The sequence below is a fragment of the Malania oleifera genome, chromosome 9 (assembly GCF_029873635.1).
Source record: "Malania oleifera isolate guangnan ecotype guangnan chromosome 9, ASM2987363v1, whole genome shotgun sequence".
In the NCBI taxonomy this organism is placed as follows: Eukaryota; Viridiplantae; Streptophyta; class Magnoliopsida; order Santalales; family Ximeniaceae; genus Malania; species Malania oleifera.
The window spans coordinates 17,108,000-17,130,783 of record NC_080425.1 but is presented as its reverse complement, the minus strand read 5'-3'; the positions used below and the strand labels follow the sequence as shown (position 1 = coordinate 17,130,783).

Here is a 22,784-nt window from a genome sequence, read left to right as displayed (position 1 = left end):
ATCTCCACATCCCTTCATCAGTCTACCTTGATGAATAGCAAGTATGGTGCAAACTGCAGAGGGCGCATTGCACAGATTGCTGTCCACGGGCATGGCTTGAATTTCTCTCTCTCTCTCTCTCTATCTCTCTCTCTCTCATGTCTTCCTGATCACTTTCATTTGTGCGTAGAATAGTCATAAGACAGGTGCGGCAAGATCTGCCTGATGCACCGCCTCCGAGATCTGGCCCCAGTGCACATTGGTTCCAATGGATTCGCACCGGTCAACTGATTTTTTGCCGGGTTAATTCAATTCTGAATTCTAGTATTAAACCGGACCGGACAGGTGACCGGTTCTTAAGACTGGTGCGGCAAGATCTGCCAGATGCAACGGCTCCGAGATCTGGCCACAGTTCACATGGTTTGCACCGACGTCGAGATTCGCACCGGTCAACTGATTTTTTACCGGGTTAATTCATTTCCGAATTTCAGTATTAAACCAGACCGGACAGGTGACCGGTTCTGGTCGAACCTGATCAGTCTGCCCGGTTTCGGGTACGTAAACTATGGCTCCCAGTGATAAAGACATTAGACGGGTAGCTGCTTTCCAATATATATATATATTACTATTGACCAGATCTTTTATTATTTTATTTTTTATTCTTGACCACAAGAAGGATTCCAAGAAACCAGAAGAAGATCAACCATCGTCTTCCTTGATTACTGTAAGACAGAGGATTAAATCAGATCCAATTTTTTATTTAGTCTTAAATTGATTAGACATCATATCATTATTCATTTATTTTCTGCGATTTGGAAGCCATCTTGCCCCGTCCTTCATTCCATTCACCTCATTGCTTCTTTTCTTGACTCCCTCAATAACTGTAGAGAGAGAGAGTGAGAGAGACAGAGTTCCTATTTTGTAATTTACTTAGTCTTCAAAAATTAATTAACTGTTCTTGATATCAAATCAATTAAATGTACGTAATTGATTTAATCACTGCTAAAGTTTAGGCAGGCTAAAGAGCATTGAATAATACTACAATACATATAATATCATCTCGACCTAAATTAAGATTATTATGTAAATAAATTTGGCAAGCTATTTGCTGAATGTCTTCTATTTTAATATAATTCGAAGAACCTTGCGTTTGTTGATATTTGCTTAGACTGTAATTCAGCCGAGCATTTTTTATTCTTAAAGTTTTGACTAACGTGGAAAGTTTTGAAATAAGTTCCTTAAGGCAGCCCTCATCCTATCCTTACATGTGCCAACCGCTAGAATGACAATCTTATGATTTATATGCACATAAGATGGATGCTAAGGTACCACTTTTAAAATTAAATAATCACGTGAAAAATTCAATTTTGTGATTTCATCTTATTATAGACATAATATGCTAATAAATAGGGATGTAATCAGTTTGGTGCGGTTCGATTATGGGCAAAATCGAAAATCGAATCGAATATTGCAGTTTATAATGGCCAATTATACTAAATGTTTGTGATTTCATCTTATCTTAGACCTAATATGCTAATAAGTGCATTTTGTCCAAGTACATCGATGGGTATAATGTGATTGTATGACTTTATGAATGACAGACTAATTATTGGTTGGAGCTAATAATTAATTACGAAGTATTTTATCTTCATGCTTTGAAATGAAAAATATAAATGAACTAGCTAGATACCATCTCAGATGTCAAGGTAAGAAAAGCGCAGTTAGGATTATGTCTAATGTTAAATTCCAATACGTCAAGAAAGTGCTTCTCAAGTCTAAACATTCAGGGATTAAAGAGGTAAATACGCTTTTTTACTTTCAAATTGATTGAAAAGTCTAGATTGATTGGTCAAATAGAGCATGCTACTGGAATTGACAATCTTATGTAAGCCAATGCATTGATTTTGCAATTTTCTAGCTTTCTAGATGTTCCAGTAATCCTTGGAAAGAAACTGGATGGACCATTAGTTATATTAAGAGAACAATTTAGGACTATCTTTAACTAATGTTGAAGTTAAAAATTACGTTGATGTATGGGTATTTAGTCTAGGTGGAGGAGCAATTTTCTAGGCTATCGGATATAAAAAAATTCAAATAACGTAACAAGAAGATCCTATGCTATTAGATAGCAGATTTACAAGAGATAAAATATAATTAATCTGATCAAGGAAATCGAGATGATTACAACTACAAGAATTTTTTTATACAACAATGGAATATGATATTTTGACATTAGCCACTTACGGTAAAGAATCAAAATCAACTTACAAGTAATTGACAATTCGTAGACTTGAAGAGAGAGCTCAAGACTTCATATTTTTTTGAAAATAGTTATGTTTTTATTTAATGATGTCAACAAAACTATTTAATATGCAAAGTGGTTTATCATTGAAATGTTTTACTGCAGAATCAACTTTCTTGTTGAGGCTATGGAAGAAATTGTTTCATGGTTTTATTTTAACAATGCCAAAAATATTGTTGCATGATCAACAATATAAAGTCATGGGAGATTTGATAGGAAGTGAGACTCATGTGAATGCCCGTAATTAATTTTAAATTTTTTATAAACAATTTACATTAACTTAAGGGTATTTTTGAATTTAAAGACTTAAATTTGTTAAGATTGTGTACGGTCTTGTGGGAGGGGCATTGTACCTATCATCAATAGTTTGACATAGTTATTTGATGATTATTTTAGATCGGGAAAGTATTATGTAACCATTTTCAGTCATGTAAAGTTTTATACGCTTTAGCCTTCTTTTTAAAAAGACCAATATATACACGTTTTAAATTATGCGAGCAATTATAATAAACATTAATTAATTAACTTGTTTGCTTTATGGGTAAAAGATGTTTTTCCTAAGGTTTGACAAAAAGACGTGCACCTCGCTTTAGGTTTCAAAAGAAAACCATTGATTGATCTCCACTAAAGTTTGACAAGAAGATGTCGATCTCTCATGAGATTTCAAAAATCTCGCATACCTTCTTTGATTCTATTTTTTAGGACACTAATACTTTCCTTAAGTTTGTCATTTTGCAAATATTAGGGGAGGTACATATCTTTTTTTGACAAGTATCAGGAGTGTTGACTTTTTGAGTTCTATCTCGTTTTTGATAATGACAAATACAATGTATTTAATGTTTTCCAAGTTTGTGTGCAGGATCGAATTGGCAAAATCATATGGCAGCATAACGTGGCTTGAAGCAAAAAAAGACCCAAACTAGTCATTTATTGTAATTTATATTAAATTTAATTTGGGTCTATAATAGTAAAGTAGGAATGATCTGTAATAATTGATGTGCATCATGCATGTAGGAACCTATAAGCTCAAGACCATAGAGTGACTTTAGGGATCGATCGACCGACGCCAGGTTTTAGACATACTTTCAAAGACCTTAGAATGACCCTAGGTCTTTGCACTTACACGTAAGATTGTCCCGAAAATCACATATAATATTAAGGGAATCAATTGAATTTAAACATGACGTAAAGGAGTAAAGTAGTAAGGTTTCGAGTGATCAAACCCTGGTGTTCAAAACACCTCAGTAGACCGAACAGTTGAATGTTCAAATAGTTGACCTGACTTCGAGCGGCTGAACCAAAAGGAACGTCACTGTCCTCAGTCAACCGAACTCGTATGTTCACCTTTTCCACCAATTCAACAGCCCGAACTTTATCTTCAAAATAACCCTAGGCAACCGAATGTTCAAGTTCGGCATATGGAACTTGAGACTAGGTGACCAAACCTCTGACAGATTGGAAAATCGCCTTTCGTCAGCAAACTGAACCTAATCCAAGCACCCAAACTTCAAAAATCACTTTTTCTGTTGTGTCTATTCGGGCAACCGAACCAAGGGATAGGCCCCCAAAACTCTCTGGTTGTTTTAATTTTTACCTCAATTAATTAGGGTAAATCAGAGTTAATTTCTTAAACTCATTTAAAATATTTTTAATAATTCCCGATGTGTCCCTAATGGTTATAATTTTAACCTATTCTATATATAGTAGTTCATTTGCTTGGATTAGCATGTGATTAGCCATTTGATTAGAAAAAAAAAAAACTTTGAAAATTTCCAAATCCTATTTTCTTATACAAATTCCATACACTTATATACTCCAATTCCTTTGAGATATCTAGCATTGTGAGTGTTTTATCCATTGTTTTATATTGCTAGAAACCCTCATTTGTGTATTGCTTACATATTTTTTGGATTGGGGGTTTAGCTTGATTTTCCCCCGATTTTATATAGTAAATCTTTGGTTGGGAAAGAACCTTATAGCTAAGTAGGTCTTTGCATTATTATTGCAAGACTCATTGGGCTTGTATTTTTGTGTGCAAAAATATTTTTATAAGTTCGGACTTAAATATCTCTTTATGCTTTGATATTGAGAAAACAATTTTTTGAGATATTCTAAATTTCTATTAGTTCAAATCTTTGAAACCCTAAACTGTGATTGAGATTTTATCTTTACATAATTTCAAAGATAAGCTTGATTGATACACTCTTGTGCTTAGATTGAAATAATTATAACTTTGAGTGTTGATTGCACACATACACCATTGAGCTTATAGTTCTTACACTATCGGTGTGCATTGATTATATTGTGCTGAATTGTTGTACAAATCTGTTTGTGTTAGAAGCACTTTTCATTGTACGAAAAAGTTTATTTTATTATATTCCAGGCGTGGTATGAGGGGGTTTGATCTAGACCGCAAGGATCAGGTTGGGGTCAGCTATGTGAATTTGACCTAGGGCCTTCTCTGCCTCGCAAGGAGAGCTTGTAAAGGTTGAGGTCAACCCTGCTTTACTTTGACCTGGTTGTAATCGGTGTTGTTCCACCCATTAAGTGAGCAATAGTGGTAATCCTAGGGCTTGCGAACTGAGGCGGGGACGTAGGCAGTATTGGCCGAATTCCGATAACATATCGTGTGACACTTTACATTTCAGTATTTTATATTTACTGCATATGTATGTTATTCTTAATTGTTCGCGAATGCTATGCATGATTTAATTTCCACACATTATATTTATCTGCGCATTTGGAATTGTATAAACATATCCTAAGTTGTGTATATACTGCTGCTGGATAGTTTAACTTAAGAGATAAATTTTTTAATTTCCAATTCACCCCCCTCTTGGTAATACACCAAAGTTAACAATTGGTATCAGAGTCTTGTGGTATTGACTTAAACGTTTTTGCTAAAGATTGAGATGGCTCACATTTGTGTATCCCCATTCGGAGAGGGATGGTCACCTTCTAGTCCTCCATTATTTTGTAGTGTTGATTACACTACCAAGAAAATTAGAATGAGCATATTTAAAAATCAATGGACTAAAGGGCCTGACTGGTGGTTGTCAAAGGAATTTGTATGCTAGTAGAAAATGATATTACTTTGATGCATGCAAATTCACATGCTATGGATTTATTATATTACTCTTTAGATTTTGATATTTTGCTTGAGATCATGACATGTAGAAGTGTACAGGAGATCTGGGTTGAGTTGGAAAAGAGATATGGAGAGACCCAGAAAAAGAAGATTGTCACTCCAAATCCTTCAAGCCTAAATGATCAGGTAGTGGCTAATCATGAGAAGGTTGCATTAGTAGACGATGAGGTATATGACTTTTACTTTACCTCATTTACTAATTCATGCAATGAAGCATGTGATGATTCTTATGCTGAATGTTGTAATATATTATAGGATGAATCATCTGTTGTATTTTGTGATAAATCTGTTGATGACATATGCAATGATTTATGTGAAAATTATTGTGTTAATTCTTATGATGAATCATGTGCTGAATTGAATAATGAAAGCATGCTATCATATAAAAAACTAGAAAAGACTTTATTAAAAATGAATAAATTTTTAGTTAAGTTATCTAAGCAAAAAAATCTCTTTAAGAATGGAAATAAGAATCTGACAACACAGTTCAAAAAATTGAAAGAATATCATGTTGTCTTAGAAAAGAAAAATATTGAGAAAATATTGAAAATTGCCTGCTTGGAAGGAAGTGAAAAGAAAATTCATAATAAACCCTTAGGAATCAAAAAGAAAAATCATTTTAAAAAGGGTTCAGGCTTGATTCATAATGCCCATAGTCATTCAACCGCCTCATCAAATGAAGATAGGAGATGTAAGTAAAATTCTTCACATGCATATAATACTTGCTCATCCAGAAGTGCCAGAGGCTTACAAAAGGAAATGAAATGGATTATCAGCAGATCAAACCCCGTAGGACCTAAGGAAAAATGGATTCCATTTGGAATCACATAATCATGCAATCCATCCTTAGTTCCTAGGTTTAAGCTTGTCATTTTGCAAATATTAGGGGAGGTACATATCTTTTTTGACAAGTATCAGAAGATGTACATGAATTTTTTGAAAACCTCAAAGGAGGCTTGCATATTTTTATTTGACCGTAAATGAGATATATGTGTAATTTGTGAAATTTTAAAGGAGGTCTACGTCGATCGTTTCACCAAACTTTTTTTTATGAGATATATGTGTAATTTTTGAAATTTTAAAGGAGATCTACGTCGATCGTTTCACCAAACTTAGGGTGATTTGTGTATTCTATTCTTATTTTATTTTCTAATTCAAAATTAACCTAAATTAGCAAAATTCATTGAGGTTTTCAGTCATTTGCAATATATTTTACAACTTTATTAGTGAAATATTATTATCAAAATTATAACTTAAAATGTAAAAAATATAGTGTAAATGTAATTTGTTTGTTGTTATCTCTAATTCTATTAGAAGTTAGTTGCTCAATTCAATTTGGTGATGAATTTAGTGATGAATTTTTTAGTGAGAGACAAAATTTCGCCGTTAAAGGGTTACTATTGCTAATGAAATTGAAATTGGTCACTAATTGCCTTTCAATGACCAATTATTTGTGCATCACTAATAATGTGCTTTTAGTAATGAAAATTATACACAGTCACTAACACATTTGCCACTCTAAGTCAAAGTCTTGGTAGGAATTAGGGTGCCAAATTTTTCATGGCAAGGTATTTCGTTATTGCTGACGAAATTGAATCGTTAGTAATAGTGTATGTGTTTTAGTATTAGTGACAAAGACAATGCATCACTATTGTTCCATTATTGGTGGTCACCATTGATGAATTATTAATGTCAGTTTATATCTATTAGTAAAGGGTACTCTAAAAAAAGGTTTTAGTGATGGAGCAATATTGCTCATTGAAGAGAAGGTATTATTGATGGAGCCCGCGTCATTAAAGACAACTTCTAGTGGTGGAATCAATATTAGTCACTAAATGGGACTTTTAGGGACGACTTGTAATTTGTCACTTGAACTTGTAAGGTAAAGCCATTCTAATATTTATATCTTTAGTGACAAAATGCTAGTATGTCCCTAGTAAGAGCTTTAGTGATGAAGTTTCATTCATCACTAAATGCTTAAGTGAAATTTAAAAATGAAAACCCTCGGTGCTAAAAAGAAGATATTAATTTTATATTATTCTTCATGTCAAAATAAAAATTCAAAAGAATACATTTTATTGTCCAAAATTCTAACGTGGATGGATCCTTCAAATTCTCTCAAAAGACACTAAATCAGAGGAGGATATGACTGGTCCCATAGTTCCCTTTTGATAAATCAAGAATTAGCCCTTTGGGGAGAATTGAACCCAATACCTCTCATTATCACAAAGCCTTGTCGTTTATCTGTGTCCACTTGAGCCAACTCTTGAGGGGCAAACAACACATAAATTACACAATATTATTATATAAATAAAATAATAATTATTTTATTTACTTTTATATTTTTAAACTCATTTTTTGGTGTCCCAAGAATAATTGTATTGTACGTGACAATTGAAAATGATAAAAATAATTTCTTGGATGAGTTTTATTATTTTTTTATCAAAATTTTAGAAATAGAATGAATACTTTTATTTTGATTATATTTTAAATTCACATTTTTTTTTAATTTTATTAAAACTTTTATATAAAATGAATGCTTTAATACCCACACTTGAAATCTATTTTTTATTTTTACGAAAAAATTGACGATAAAAAAAAAAACCAGCATAAACAAATACTTTATCATAACATGTTTTTTCATTGTACAACAATGAAGACAAAAAAAAAAATACAAAAAATGGGAATGATAGTGGACAAATATCTTAAGCACGTGATGAGACTAGCTAGTTGCCGTATGGAATTGGAAACAAATCAATAAAAAAATGCAGCAGGCCAGTGACAGGTGACCCTTTGAATTTTCCAACTCCTCCCTCAGCAACAGTACCAACCTTGAAACAATTAGTCAGTCTCTACCTCATTTCCAGATTCTGGGCATCTCCACTCACGAAAATCAGCATCATTTCCACCCCAACTCTCAAAAAAATAAAAAAATAAAAAATAAAAAAAGCAAAAACCCTATATATATATAACCACTAAATTAACATTATCATCTCCTATCGATCTTAGGGTTACATCGATATCTACCTTGCTATATAGCAGCTTGCAGCAGCTTCTACCATGCTGTTCAGATGCCTTTTCTCCTTCCTTCTCCTTTTACCAATTATCCTCATCTCTTCCTCTGTCTCGTCTGATCAGCAACAGAGAACACAACAGGTCCAAGCTCTTCTGAATTGGAAGCTCACCTTAGATCGCCCCTCCAAATCTCTCCTCTCTTCCTGGACGGCAGCAGACAGTTCTAATCCATGCAGTTGGATCGGCATCGCCTGCGACCGCTCCGGCGGCATCTCCGCCATAAACCTTACAAACGCAGACCTCACAGGTACGCTCAATCACTTCGACTTCTCTTTCTTTCCCACCTTATCCTCCCTCGACCTCCACGGCAACAACCTGTTCAGAAATATTCCTCCTCGCATCAGTAACCTCTCCCAGCTTGCCTTTCTCAATCTGGGCTTCAACCAGTTCACTGGAAACATTCCTGAAGAAGTGGGAAACATGAGAAGCCTCCAAGTTCTGAGCTTGTCCAGAAACCTTCTCTCTGGCTCCATACCCTTTGCAATTGTTAAGTTAACAAATCTTTCACTGCTGGTCCTCGGAAACAACCTCCTGGTCGGTCCCATCCCCACCGACATCGGAAAGATCAAGTCCCTCGTCGAGCTTCGCTTGAATTTGAACAATCTAACGGGTTCGATCCCGGCTTCTATCGGCGACTTGAGCAGCCTCAAGGTTCTGTCGCTCTACGGAAACCAACTCTCCGGTCATCTTCCTCAGGAAATCAATAATCTAAGCAATTTAACTTTGTTCTTCTTGTCCAACAATAGCGTGTCTGGTTTCTTGCCGGAGAAAATATGCCAAGGTGGGATTCTAGAAGATTTCTGTGCCAGTAACAATCTGTTTACTGGTACCGTTCCCAAAGGGTTGAAAAATTGCACTAGCCTAACTAGGCTCCGCCTTGACAAAAACCATCTGGTGGGAAATGTATCAGAAGATTTTGGGATATACCCGAATCTCGATTACGTCGATTTGAGTTATAATTCCTTTCAGGGCGAGGTTTCGTCGAACTGGGGGAAGTGTCAAGTTCTAACAAGCTTGAAAATTTCGGATAATGGGATTACGGGGACGATTCCGCCAGAGCTCGGAGAATCGACTCGTTTGCACGTAATAGATCTCTCTTCCAATCGTCTTGTGGGTGAGATTCCGAAGGAGTTGGGCAATTTGAAGTCGCTGTTCAATCTCACATTGAGCAATAACAGCCTATCTGGTAATATTCCTACTGAGCTTGGGACACTGCCAGATCTAGCTTACCTTGATCTAGCATCAAATAGCTTGGACGGAACAATACCCGACGAACTCGGGAACTGCTTGAAACTACTGTACTTGAATCTGAGCAGAAACAATCTCAGCGACGGCATTCCCTTTCAAATTGGCAATTTGGATTCTCTCCAAGTACTCCTAGATCTCAGCCGAAACTCACTTTCGGGAGAAATTCCAGAGAAAATGGGAAATTTAGAAAAATTAGAAGTGCTAGATCTCTCGCACAATTTGCTCTCGGGCTCCATCCCTTCCACCTTCAGCGAAATGCAAAGCCTGAGGTGGGTTGATATATCTTACAATGAGTTAGAAGGTCCTCTTCCGGACAACAATGCGTTTCGAGTCGGATCAATCCGAAACAACAAAGATCTGTGCGGCAACAACATCACAGGCCTGGCCTACTGCCCTTATCCTGCGTTAACCAATTCATCAAACGGCGGCAACAAAAACTTCATTCTATTTCTGACTCCAATCCTAGGCGTTTTGTTTATTCTCTTCATCTTAATCTCAATTTTCGTCTTCCTCAAGCGAAAACGATTAATCAGAATAAGCTCCGCAAACACTCCAAAAGAGATTAATAATCACTCTGGAAACTTGTTTGCGATATGGAGCTACGACGGGAAACTAGTGTACGACGACATAAGGGAGGCGACGGAGGAGTTTGACGAGAAGTACTGCGTGGGGACGGGAGGAGTGGGGAGCGTGTACAGGGCGGCGCTGTCGACGGGGCAGGTTGTGGCGGTGAAGAAACTGCATCGCGCTGTAGACGGCGTCGTGGACGAGAAGACGTTTGCGAGCGAGATCCAGGCGCTGACGAAGATCCGGCACCGGAACATCGTGAGGCTGCACGGGTTTTGCTGGCACGCGCAGCAGGCGCTGCTGGTGTACGAGTACGTGGAGAGGGGGAGCCTGGGGAGAGTGTTGGGGAACGAAGCAGAGGCGATGGAGTTCGACTGGAGGAAGAGGGTGAAGGTGGTGAAGGGGATTGCGAACGCGTTGAATTACATGCACCATGACTGCACGCCGCCCATCATTCACAGAGATGTGTCCACCGGCAATGTGCTGTTGGATGGGAATTATGAGGCGAGGGTGTCGGATTTTGGGACGGCTAGGGTTTTGAAGATGGGCTCCACTACTTGGACGGAGGTTGCTGGGACTTACGGATACATTGCTCCAGGTATTTAATTTGTTAATTAATTGATACGTAATATATATATATACATACACATACTTGCTCCATCAAATATATTTAATTATGAATATGGGTATAATTATTTAATTGTTAATATTATTACTTATTTATCATATGATAATCTTTGAGGTCTTTTAGGTATATATTGAATCAATTTAAGAATAAATTTTTTATGCTTCCTATTGGTAATTTTTAAAACTTAATTATACATATAAAATGTTTGTGGCTGATAAAAAACAGTGCTATAGGCGTTTAAGATGCAGTCAACCAGATTGATTACGTAGAACTCTTTTATTGCTAATTATATATGCATGATATGCATAAGCGTTATTTTTTGGGAAAAAGAAAATTATCGAGATGGATGGGTGGAATTTCCTGTCATGTGGAAATTGACAATGGATCCACATGCACTGTCATCATTTTTCCATTTACTATAATTAATTATAAAAGTCGGATGGAGAAGCTCAGACCAATTATAAATTGTTATTATTATTAGGTTTCAGGCTTCAGAGTAGAGTAAATGCATGTGCACGGGATACAAAAGTCAGCTTTAAGAGAGAGAGAGAGAGAGAGATGTGTGCATTTATTGTCATTATTTAAAACAAGGGGGGCGGAAAAAGGCTAGGTCTATTCTATTTACATTGGATTTGAAGCTAGCTACTGATGGGTTTTGTAAAAATTTATATTTCTAAATACTATCCTACCTTATTATGTACTAGGTCAAATCAAGTTATTTTTAAAAAATTATATATATATATATATAAAATAATTAATTATATTAGTTTTTAAATGCATGCAGAGCTTGCTTACACAATGAGGGTGACGGAGAAGTGCGATGTGTATAGCTTTGGAGTGGTGACACTGCAAATCATTCTGGGAAGACATCCGGCGCAGTTGCTCTCTTCTCTCTCCACATCTTCATCTCCATCACCGCCGCCGTTGTCATCTTCCACCACCTCGTCGTCGTCATCATCAGTGACACTTCCTGCTCTGCCGTCGACCGGACTAGGTATGCCGGTGAATGACATGTTGGACAAGCGCCTCGAAACTCCAACACCGGAGCTGGCTGCAGAAATAGCATCAATTATGAAATTGGCATTTGCATGCATGCATGCAAGTCCCAACTCCAGGCCAACCATGCACCACGTCTCCCAAGAGCTATCTGCCCCTAAACCCCCGCTGTCTGATCCCTCTGCTCCAGAATCCACTGTTACATTGGGCCACTTACTCAATTTCCAGACTTAGAGCGTAAGGTTTTGCCAGAAATAACTCATCTCTTATCTTGTGCTTATTATTTGAATTCGAGATCTCTAATGGACTAAAACTCTAACACATGAGATGCTACCTATTGAGGAACCTTTTTCAAGTGGTGTAGTAATGTCGATTTTTTTTTTTTTTTGTGTAATATAATGAGTATTGGATGGGAGGAATTGATACACAATATAGAACAAGAATTACCCATCAGCTGCAACATTATCAGTTTAGTATTTATTGTCGTGAACTAAGATCGAGTTTCAAAAAGTATCAAGATTTTTTGAATTATGTCAAAAGCTACTAAAACAAGAAAGTCGGTAATTTACTTATTTTATATTTTATTTGAACAGTTACAATTGAGCGTGCTTTTTCAATTATAAATCTTGTTAAACCTAGGTTTCTGATCAGTAGATGAGCATATTTCTTGCCAAAACTTTGGTGATATAGCAATTATTCAACAATTTCAATATTGATTTGATAATAGATGATTTTTTTTTTTTTATGAAGGAGCAATGAGTACAATTATAGAATCATTTTTAAAATTATATTATTAATTAAAAAATAATCTTTTGACAATATATATTTATCTGTATACATCGTGTTCATAGTGATATCATTTATATACACTTATGACTATTTATAATTGTACACTTTGTACCATTAATATATGTGCATGCACACAAAACTAGCTAGTGGTAACAATATATAACATTTCACATCCAATTTCTTGAATTAATCCTTTGACATTTTCTTTTTACATTTTTTATTATTTTTTATTTTTATTTTATTATATATATATATATATATATATCTTGAAATTACTATAACAAGCTCATTATGCTCACATAAACACTAATAATTTGTTATGAGATCAACTAAAAAAGAGCAATCAATGTGAGAGAAGCAAAAAAATTAATATTCTATAATTTAACATATAAAACAATAAAAAAGTACACATATTCATACACATTATTTATATATAGTCTTGGCATGCTAGTGAATGCAAACCTCTCCACCTATCGCACTCACAATCTATATAAGTAGAATATTTTATATTTGATTAGTTTCAAATTTTACATGAAAGAATCGTTTTTAATAAGGATTTCTTATTTCGCAGATGCTTCTGCTCAAACTTTATGTAGGGGCATCAGTGATTATGTGGTTGGATGAAATTTATCAGTAATTTTCTGAACATCTGAAGGGTTTCATTAGCTTTCTTTTAGGTTTTTTATACTTACGGTATGTTTGGTTTATGCAATGAAATTAGGTGGAAAGGAATAGAATCAAGTTAAAAATTTGAATACATTCCTCCTAATTTCATTTCATCTCAACATACTACACATACAGATAGTGACTTTGTGTTGTGGGTTATGTTTTGTTTTCGTCATTAACTCACTTCCCCATATGTAGGGTTGCAAACAAACCAAACTACTCACAAGTGGCTTGATAGTTCAACTTGGTAAGAGCTCGTTTATTATGCAAACGAGTGATTTCTAAGCCCAACTTTGCGGCTCGTTTAATAAACAATCCTAAACTGAACATGAGTCAGTTCAGCTCATGAACAACTCGATATAGACTCAATTTATGTTGTGATATGGATCGTATAATGAAGATGCATAGCAGAATAAATAACAACAAGTGAATGTAAATAACACACACACCAGAACAAGATCAACACAAAGATTTACGTGGTTCGGCAAAGCCTACATCCATGGAAGCAAAAGACACACAAATTTCACTATGGAAATCATAATGTACACAATACACTTCAATAATGATCACTCTCACTCTCAAAATATGCCTAGATGACATATATAGAGTTTCCTCGGAGGTTTACCCCCGTTTGCCCAACCACCCAACGTTCAAAATATCAAAATTTTAGAAAAACTGCCGCAGCCCAGGCGCCTCTCGTCGACGAACACAGGGGCTTCATCAACGAGACCAAACCTTCGTCAACGAATACATGGCTTTCGTCGACGAAGTCAAAAGTCTGAAATTTCCTGCTCTTGGTAATTATTTGTCAATGAGCTTTACAACCTTCGTCAACGAACCTCTACGGTTCCCTCGTCGACGAGCATAGGCCCTTCATTAACGAGTCTTGTTGTGCTACCCCCTTCATATTTTTCCTCCTTCCTTATTTGCTTATCAAAACAGAAGTATAAGAGCCACAAATAACAATCTCCACCTTACCGATTATACGCCCCTTAGGAGAATCTCAAAAATATGAACTGTTTCACTTTAAACTTAAAAACGCTTAGTTGGGTATGTCTCCCTTCTATCACTTGGAGATATGGAGTAAATCCAAGCAATGTTTGAACTTATCTGAAGTAACTGATTTCGTCAAAATATCCGCTGCATTTTCAAACGTGTGAACATTCTCAAATACAAGTTCACCAGAAGCAATCAATTCCCGAACCCTGTGGAAGCTCACATCAATGTTCTTGGTCGTAGTATGGTATACCTGATTCTTCACCAAGTAAATGACACTCTGACTATAACAATGCAGCACCACATCATCTTTATGTAACCCCAACTCTCTAACTAAACCAATAAGCCATAAGGCTTCCTTTGCAGCTTCGGCAACTGCCATATATTTTGCCTCAGTCATGGACAATGCAACCAAAGAATGTATCATGGATCTCCAACATACCGGTCCTCCTACAAGGGTAAAAACATATCCCATTGTAGACTTTCTGTCATCCATATCTCCAGCATAATCTGCATCAAAAAACCCCATAACTGAAGGACAACCCTGTTGCTTGCCGAACATGATACCATATCACGACGTATCCCGCAAGTATCTAAGTATCCATTTGATGGCTTCCCAATGCTGCCTTCTTGGATTAAATATGAACTTGCTCACCACGCTTACCGCATGTGTTAAATTTGGCCTCGTACATACCATGACATACATTAAACTCCCCACAGCACTAGCATAGGGGACCTTTGACATGTCCCGGATTTTCTCATCCGAACATAGGTAATCTACAGTAGACAACTTGAAATGATTCTTTAGAGGTGTACACACCGATTTTGCATTAGCCATGTTAAACCTCTCCAACACTTTCTACACATAACCGCCTTGAGATAACCATAATCTCCTTGCAGTCCTGTCTCAGCAAATCTCCATCCCAAGTATTTTCTTGGCTAAATCAAGATCCTTCATGTCAAATTCCTTATGCAACAAGTCCTTTAACTGATTCACCTCAGTTAAATCTCTTGCAGCTATCAACATATAATAACAAGAAATAAAGTGAGTCATCATCAAGTTTATTCACATATACACAGTAGTCATACTCACACCGTTTGTAGCCAATCTTCATTATGAACGAATCAAACCATTTATATCATTGCCTTGGAGACTGTTTCAGCCCATAAAGAGGTTTCTTCAACCTACAAACAAAATTTTCTTTTCTTGATTCAATGAATCCCTTCGGTTGTACCATGTAAATTTGTTCCTCCAAGTCACCGTGAAGAAATGATGTCTTCACATCCATTTGTTCCAAATGAAGATCAAAATGAGTAACCAACCCCAACACAACTCTGATGGAAGTATGTCGGACCACTGGACAAAAGATCTCATCATAATCTATCCCCTTCTTCTGTAAGTATGCTTTTGCCACCAACCATGCCTTGAACTTCTCACCTTCCTTTTCTGATATTGCCTCCTTCTTCCTGTACACCCATTTGCACCCAATCGGTCTCTTCCCATTTGGAAGCTCCACCAAATCCCAAGTTTTGTTCTTATGCAATGATTCCATTTCCTCAATCATTGCTTCCATCCACCTATCTTTCTCTTGGTCGTGCATTGCCCCTCATCAAAACCATACCTTGGCGGAGGCCGAATAGTGCATCTAGATCTTCTTAATGGAATATCGTTGACTTGCTGGCTTTCCAAGTTAGAGCTCCCTGCAACCACTAGACCATGATCATTTTTGTTGCCCTGAGCTTCCAACTCCACCTGCACGATATGTTCATCACTGCCCCAGCTTTATGGCTCCTGTTTCTATTCATCAAACTCTTGAGTACGCTTCATCATAGCTTTCTCATCAAAGACTACATCTCTACTGATCACCACCTTGTTTGTCATTGGATCCCACAACTTATACCCTTTCACACCCTCTGGATATCCCAAGAAGATGCAATGACGAGACTTCGGGTCAAGCTTAGACCTCTCCTCACTAGACACATAGACATAGGCTGGACACCTGAATACCATCAATTCAGAGTAGTCTACTGCATTCCCCGTCCAAACCTCTTCCGCCACTTTACCCGCTAGTGATGCCCTTGGTGATCAGTTAACCAAAAAACAAGTCATACTAAGTGCCTCGGCCTAGAAGTTCTTTGGTAGCCCTGTATTCAATCTAAAACACCGAGCCCTATCAACAAGAGTCCAGTTCATCCATTCTGCCACACCATTTTTCTGAGGTGTTTTGTGAACTGTAAAATGTCTCTTGATGCCCTGCTCTACACAAAACTCCATAAACTAAGAATCAGATAAACTAAGAATCAGTGTACTCGGTCTTATTATTTGACCTTAAATATTTGATTTTCCTCCCTATCAGGTTTTCCACTTCAACCTTCCAAATCTTAAACTTGGCAAACGTACTAGATTTGTGACGTATGAAGTAAACCCAGACCTTTCGTGAGTAATCATCAATGAAAATCACATAATACACATGTTCACCCTTTGATGCAACTCTAACTGGGCCCCAAACATCTGAATGTACATAATCAAGAATTCCTTTTGTCTGTGAGTAGCTGAATTGAATTTTGCCCTATTCTGTTTTCCAAAAACACAAAATCTGCAAAATTCCAACTGACATGATTTTAAACCTTTCAATAATTTTCTCTTGTATAGTTCTTTCATGACATGTTCTCCCATATGTCCAAGACGCATATGCCACAAGACTGTCTTATCTAATCCAACATCCACGGTTGCAACTCCATGTACAACGGTAGTTTCCTACAACGAGTAAATATTTTCATCCAATTTTTGCCCTTTCATTACAGTCAGAATACCTTTCCATACCGTCAAGACTCCAACTTTGGACTTGTAATTAAAGCCATTACAATCCAAAGTGTCAAGAGATATCAAACTATTTCTCAACTCAGGTATATGTCTTACATTACACAATATTCTTACAACACCATCAAATATTTTTATCTTTACTTTCCTATCCCGACAATCTTGCAAGAAGCATCATTACCCATAAGAACTTATCCATAATTTACTAACTTGTAAGTGCTGAACCACTCCTTGTTTGGAGTCATGTGATAAAAACATGCCGAGTCAAGTATCCAAGAGTCCGTTAGATTATCTGACTCCGCTAAAACTAATAGAACATCACCATTCACTGAATCCTATTCTTGAACAACATTCACAGATTTAGAAATCCCCTCATGCTTATTAGCATTTCTCTTCTTCCAATCCAAACACTCTGGTTTTACATGCCCCTTTTTACCGCATTTATAACATCGAATTTCCTTCTTCTTCTTGGATTGAATTCGGGATTTCTAATTAGACCCAATTTTAAACTTTCCTTTGCCTCGCTCATTACAACTCTTTACCATAATTCCTTCTCCTTCATCACATATTTTCAATCTTTGATGAAAATTTAACAAAGCATTTGTTACCTCTTCCAAATCAAGTGTTTCTTTTCCCCACGTAAGAGTGGTCACAAGATTTTTGTAGGTATGAGTTGAGGGCAAAGAATTTAACAGCATCAAAGCCTTATCATCCTCATCAAACTTCACATCAACTCTCATAAGATCACTTATGATTTGGTTAAATGCATTGATGTGTTGATCTAGACTAGATCTTTCTACCATCTTAAGTCAATATAAACACTGTTTAAGAAAAAGTTTGTTATTGAGGGATTTAGACATACACCGACTTTCTAAATTTTTCCAGATAGCCGCCGGAGAATCCTCCTCCATCACCCGATAGAGAACTTCGTCGGCCAAATACAAGCGTATTGTCAACGCTGCCTTTGCTTTCAAATCTAATCATGTGCAACTCCACCTACAACAGTAGTTCCATGCAATAAGTAAATATTTCCATCTAGTTTCTTCCCTATCATTATAGTCAGATTACCTTTTCATACTATTAAGACTCCACCTTTGGACTTATAATTAAAGCCATTACAATCCAAAGTGCCAAGAGATATCACTCTTTCTCAACTTAGGTATATGTCTTACATTACACAATGTTCTTACAGTACCATTAAACATTTTTATCTTTACATTTCCTATGTCGACGATCTTGCAAGAAGCATCATTACCCATAAGAACTGATATAGAATTTACTGACCTGTAAGTGCTAAACCACTCCTTGTTTGGAGTCATGTGATAAGAACATATCGAGTCTAGTATCCAAGAGTCCGTTAAATTATCCAACTCCACTGAAACTGATAGAACATCACTATCCTCTGAATCCTCTTCTTGAACAACATTCACAGATTTAGAAATCCTCTCATGCTTATTAGCATTTCCCTTCTTTCAATCCGAACACTCCGGTTTCACATGCCCCTTTTTACTGCATTTATAACACCAGATTTCCTTCTTCTTCTTGGATTGATTCCGGGATTTCTAATTAGACCCAATTTTAAACTTTCCTTTGCCTCACTCATTACAACTCTTTACCATAAGTCCTTCTCCTTCATCACATATTTTCAACCTTTGATGAAAATTTAACAAAACACGTGTTACCTCTTCCAAATCAAGTGCTTCTTTTCCCCATGTAAGAGTGGTCACAAGATTTTCGTAGGTATGAGTTGAGGGCAAAGAATTTAACAACATCAAAGCCTCATCATCCTCATCAAACTTCACATCAACTCTCATAAAATCACTTATGATTTGGTTAAACGCATTGATTTGTTGATCTAGATTAGATCTTTCTACCATCTTAAGCCAATATAAACGTTGCTTAAGAAAAAGTTTGTTATTGAGGGATTTCGACATGTACCGACTTTCTAACTTTTTCCAGATAGCCATTGGAGAATCCTCCTCCATCACCTAATAAAGAAATTCACTGGTCAAACACAAGCGTACTATCGACGCTGCCTTTCCTTTCAAATCTAAACATGTTGCCTCATCCATTCCTTCCGGTTGAGTATCAAATAGAGCCTTAGCCATTCCTTGTTGCACAAGAATATCTTTCACTCTCCTCTGCCATAAACCGAAGTTTCTGGTTCCATCAAATTTGACAATGTCAAATCTTGTAGAGGATGATCCCGATGTCATAACAACAATCGCTCTGATACCAATTTGTTGTGATATGGATCGTATAATGAAGATGTACAGTGGAATAAATAACAACAAGTGAATGTAAAGAACACACACAACCAGAACATGATCAACACAAAGATTTACGTGGTTCGGCAAAGCCTACATCCACGGAAGCAAAAGGCACACAAATTTCACTATAGAAATCACAATATACACAATACACTTCAATAATGATCACTCTCACTCTCAAAATATGCCCAGATGACATATATAGAGTTTCCTTGGAGGTTTTCCCCCGTTTTCCCAACCACCCAACGTTCAAAAATTCAAAATTTCAAAACAATTAACGCAACCCAAGCGCCTCTCATCGACAAACACAGGGTTTCGTCGACGAAACCAAGAAAAACCTTTGTCGATGAATACAGGGCTCTCATCGATGAAGCCAAAAGTCTGAAATTTCCTGCTCTTGGTAATTATTCCTCAACAAGTTTCAGAGCCTTCGACGATGAACCTCTGCTGTTCCCTCGTCGATGTGCATAGGCCCTTCATCGATGAGTCCTGTTGTGATGCCCCCTTCCTGTTTTTCCTCCTTCCTTCTCTGCTTATCAAAACAGAAGTATAAGAACCACAAATAACAGTTTAGACTCATTTAATAGGCTTGAAATAGAATCATTTATGGGTTAGTTTAATAAGGTCGAATTAGTAAGGATTATTTATGTATAGGATTATTTAGCTCACTTTATAACCTTAATTTAGTGATAACTAATTCTCATGGCCAATAAGTTAGCTCATTGGGGTAAAAAAAAACTCTAAACCGGTATTAGTAAGAACTCTATTTCACCTTTTTGCTTAACCAAACCTTTTGTTTCTCAAAATAAATGTAAGAACCTGAACCGTGATATATAGAATAAATAAATAAAGAGAAGGGTCAAATAGTAATTGAGCAGGCCTCATCGACGAAGTCAGAGTTCGATGATGAAGACCCTTCTGTTACTCGATGATAAAATGCAGAGACTCATCGACAAGGAGAAGTTGAGAGGTTTTGGGAAACCAGGAATCTCAGGCTCGTCGATGAGGCCACCGCTTCGTCGACGAACTGTCTTCATTGGCTCATCTACGAAGACGCCAACTCGTTGATAAGGTTGGCCAAGTTAAAGGGCTATAAATATCCAAATGGTTGCTTCTAAGCTAAGAAATTAAAATATCCTCTCTCTCTCTCTCTCTCTCTCTCTCTCTCTCTCTCTCTAAGAACTCAAAATCCACTCTCTCTCTATAGAATTCTTCATTGATCGTTGCCGGAATCGATGATTCGACGTCACTACGAGGATCAGCGGAGGATTCTCTTCACGATTTTTTGAATGAATCTTCATTTCGAACATTTTCAGGTTTCGACTTAAAATTGAGGTAAGGCTCGATTTTCAATTTTGTTCCGATAGTTATGTAAGTAATAGATTTGTGAGCATGTTCTGTACTGTGGTTTATAGGTTTTGGGAACTCGATTCGTAGTTTGAGAGTCATAGAGTTCGAGATTTGGATTTTCGGGGAGAGGTAAGGGGATTCTGTTTATGTCGGTTATTTTTGAAATTGGACTCGGTAGAACTGTGGTTCACGGTCCTGTGTATGTTTTGGCTACTCATTTGGGGGAATCTAACAAGTAAAATTATGGGGTTTGCATATTACAATTTTGGGGGAAAGGGGGCATTGGGTTGCATCTCTAGTTTTGTTGAAAAACCGTGAATATATTGTGATATATATATATATATATATATATATATATTGTGTTATAGAGATGGTCGTGTCTTGACTTGTTTTAAACTGTATTTTGAAAACCATGATTGTTGGGATTACCAAATGAGGGTGGATCGATTTTTTATATGAACATGCATGAGTTGTGTTTTGATGAAATGAAATAGGAACAGGGTTCCAAATTGTTCTAGGTTTGATACCCGACTTTTTCCGAAGAGTGCACAATACCACTAAATCGACCGATTTTTACCAAAGGGTGTGAAAACAACAAATCTAAACTGGTTCAACCCTGTGGGCTTATGCTATGCCAGGTTACCGGGGGCACCGACTTTTCCTAAAGGGTGTGAAATATCACTAGATCGTCGACTTTTGCCGAAGGGTGTGAAATATCATCAGAAAGTCTAGCTTTGGCTGAAGGATGTGACAACATTAGATTGTATTGCTTGTTTTGTGAAAATACTGGAACTGTATTGAACTGTATATGTTTTAAGTCATGATAAGACTCATATGCCACACACCGATATAACCTGGATCTGTCTTACTGAGAAGTGTCTCACCCCTATCATACGTACATGTTTTTCAGGTCCTTCGAGTAACCGGAACTAGTGTCCTTGTGTTGGGAGCGTAGTGGCCAGTGTACTACGGAAAGTACTTGTGTAAGTACTGGGACTTTATCGGGTTGTCATTTGGGGATATTGGGCTGACATCCGGTTTATGTTTTGTATTATGGAGCTTGGACTCTTTCTGTATAGACTCTGGTATGGTACAATGTATGTATAGAAAGAACAATTTTCGCTGTGTATTTGTCTTGTATATGATTATGTATAGGGTGTACGGAAATCCCACGGGGTCAGACCCTCATTCATTATGGTGTATCATTAGCGTTTTGTATGATACAAGGATATGTTAAATTACTAATTCACCCCTGGGTCCCAGTACCGAGTTTGGGACGTGACAGCTTGGTATTAGAACTAACCAGGTTGTTAGGTCTTGTAGACTTGGTTAGGTATAGTTATGTGTACATACCAGAGTATAGGAAGTAGGAAATGGGTAGAGTAGGTCAAGGGTTGTTTTGTTGCTAGACAGAGACTCGTTGGCAATGTTCTGTGTTTTTCCTGGAATGATGATTTAGTAAAATCATGGAAAACCATTGATGATTTTCATGTCGGTGTGATAGGACAGACATGGACGTGAGATAGTAGTTAACATGGTTAGTTGTAAATGATGTTGTTAACTGTATGTGACATAGGAGTACTAATAGATTCCTATTGTATTTTCATAATGGAGCCCAAGTATAACAACTTGGAAAGTGGCTTCGAAGAGACTATGAGAGATAAGTCTCCTTCTGTGCCTCGAGGGTTGACGAGGCAGGTGATGCAGGAGATCGGGGCGGAGTCTTAGGAGTCGCGAGCGCTCTCCTACTGCTACGGGGTGTACCATCAAGAGGTTCACATGTATTCACCCTCCGACGCCTTGCAGAAGGACCTGATCCGATGATAGCGGGGGACTGGATCGAGAAGACCGAGAGGATTCTGGAAGTCCACTGCACAAATAAGAAGAGAGTTCTCTACGCTACCTTCCAGTTGTCTAGAGAGGTAGGACGATGGTGAACTGCAGTGAGT

At 37.0% G+C, this 22,784-nt stretch overlaps 1 protein-coding gene across 1 annotated transcript; it reads left to right on the top strand.

Moving 5' to 3' along the window:
• Positions 1–8,302: 8,302 nt before the first annotated feature.
• Positions 8,303–12,396, top strand: LOC131163803 (probable leucine-rich repeat receptor-like protein kinase At1g35710). The gene is made up of 2 exons (XM_058120561.1): positions 8,303–10,917; positions 11,732–12,396. The coding sequence occupies exons 1-2, from the start codon at positions 8,490–8,492 to the stop codon at positions 12,175–12,177; spliced, it is 2,874 nt and encodes a 957-aa protein (XP_057976544.1). The 5' UTR covers positions 8,303–8,489; the 3' UTR covers positions 12,178–12,396.
• The last annotated feature ends 10,388 nt before the right edge of the window (positions 12,397–22,784 follow it).

Excerpts from the sequence above, each read along its gene's own strand:
- LOC131163803 (XM_058120561.1), top strand. The coding sequence starts at position 8,490 with ATGCTGTTCAGATGCCTTTTCTCCTTCCTTCTCCTTTTACCAATTATC. Across the intron at positions 10,918-11,731 it reads TTACGGATACATTGCTCCAG|AGCTTGCTTACACAATGAGG; the intron begins GTATTTAATTTG and ends AAATGCATGCAG.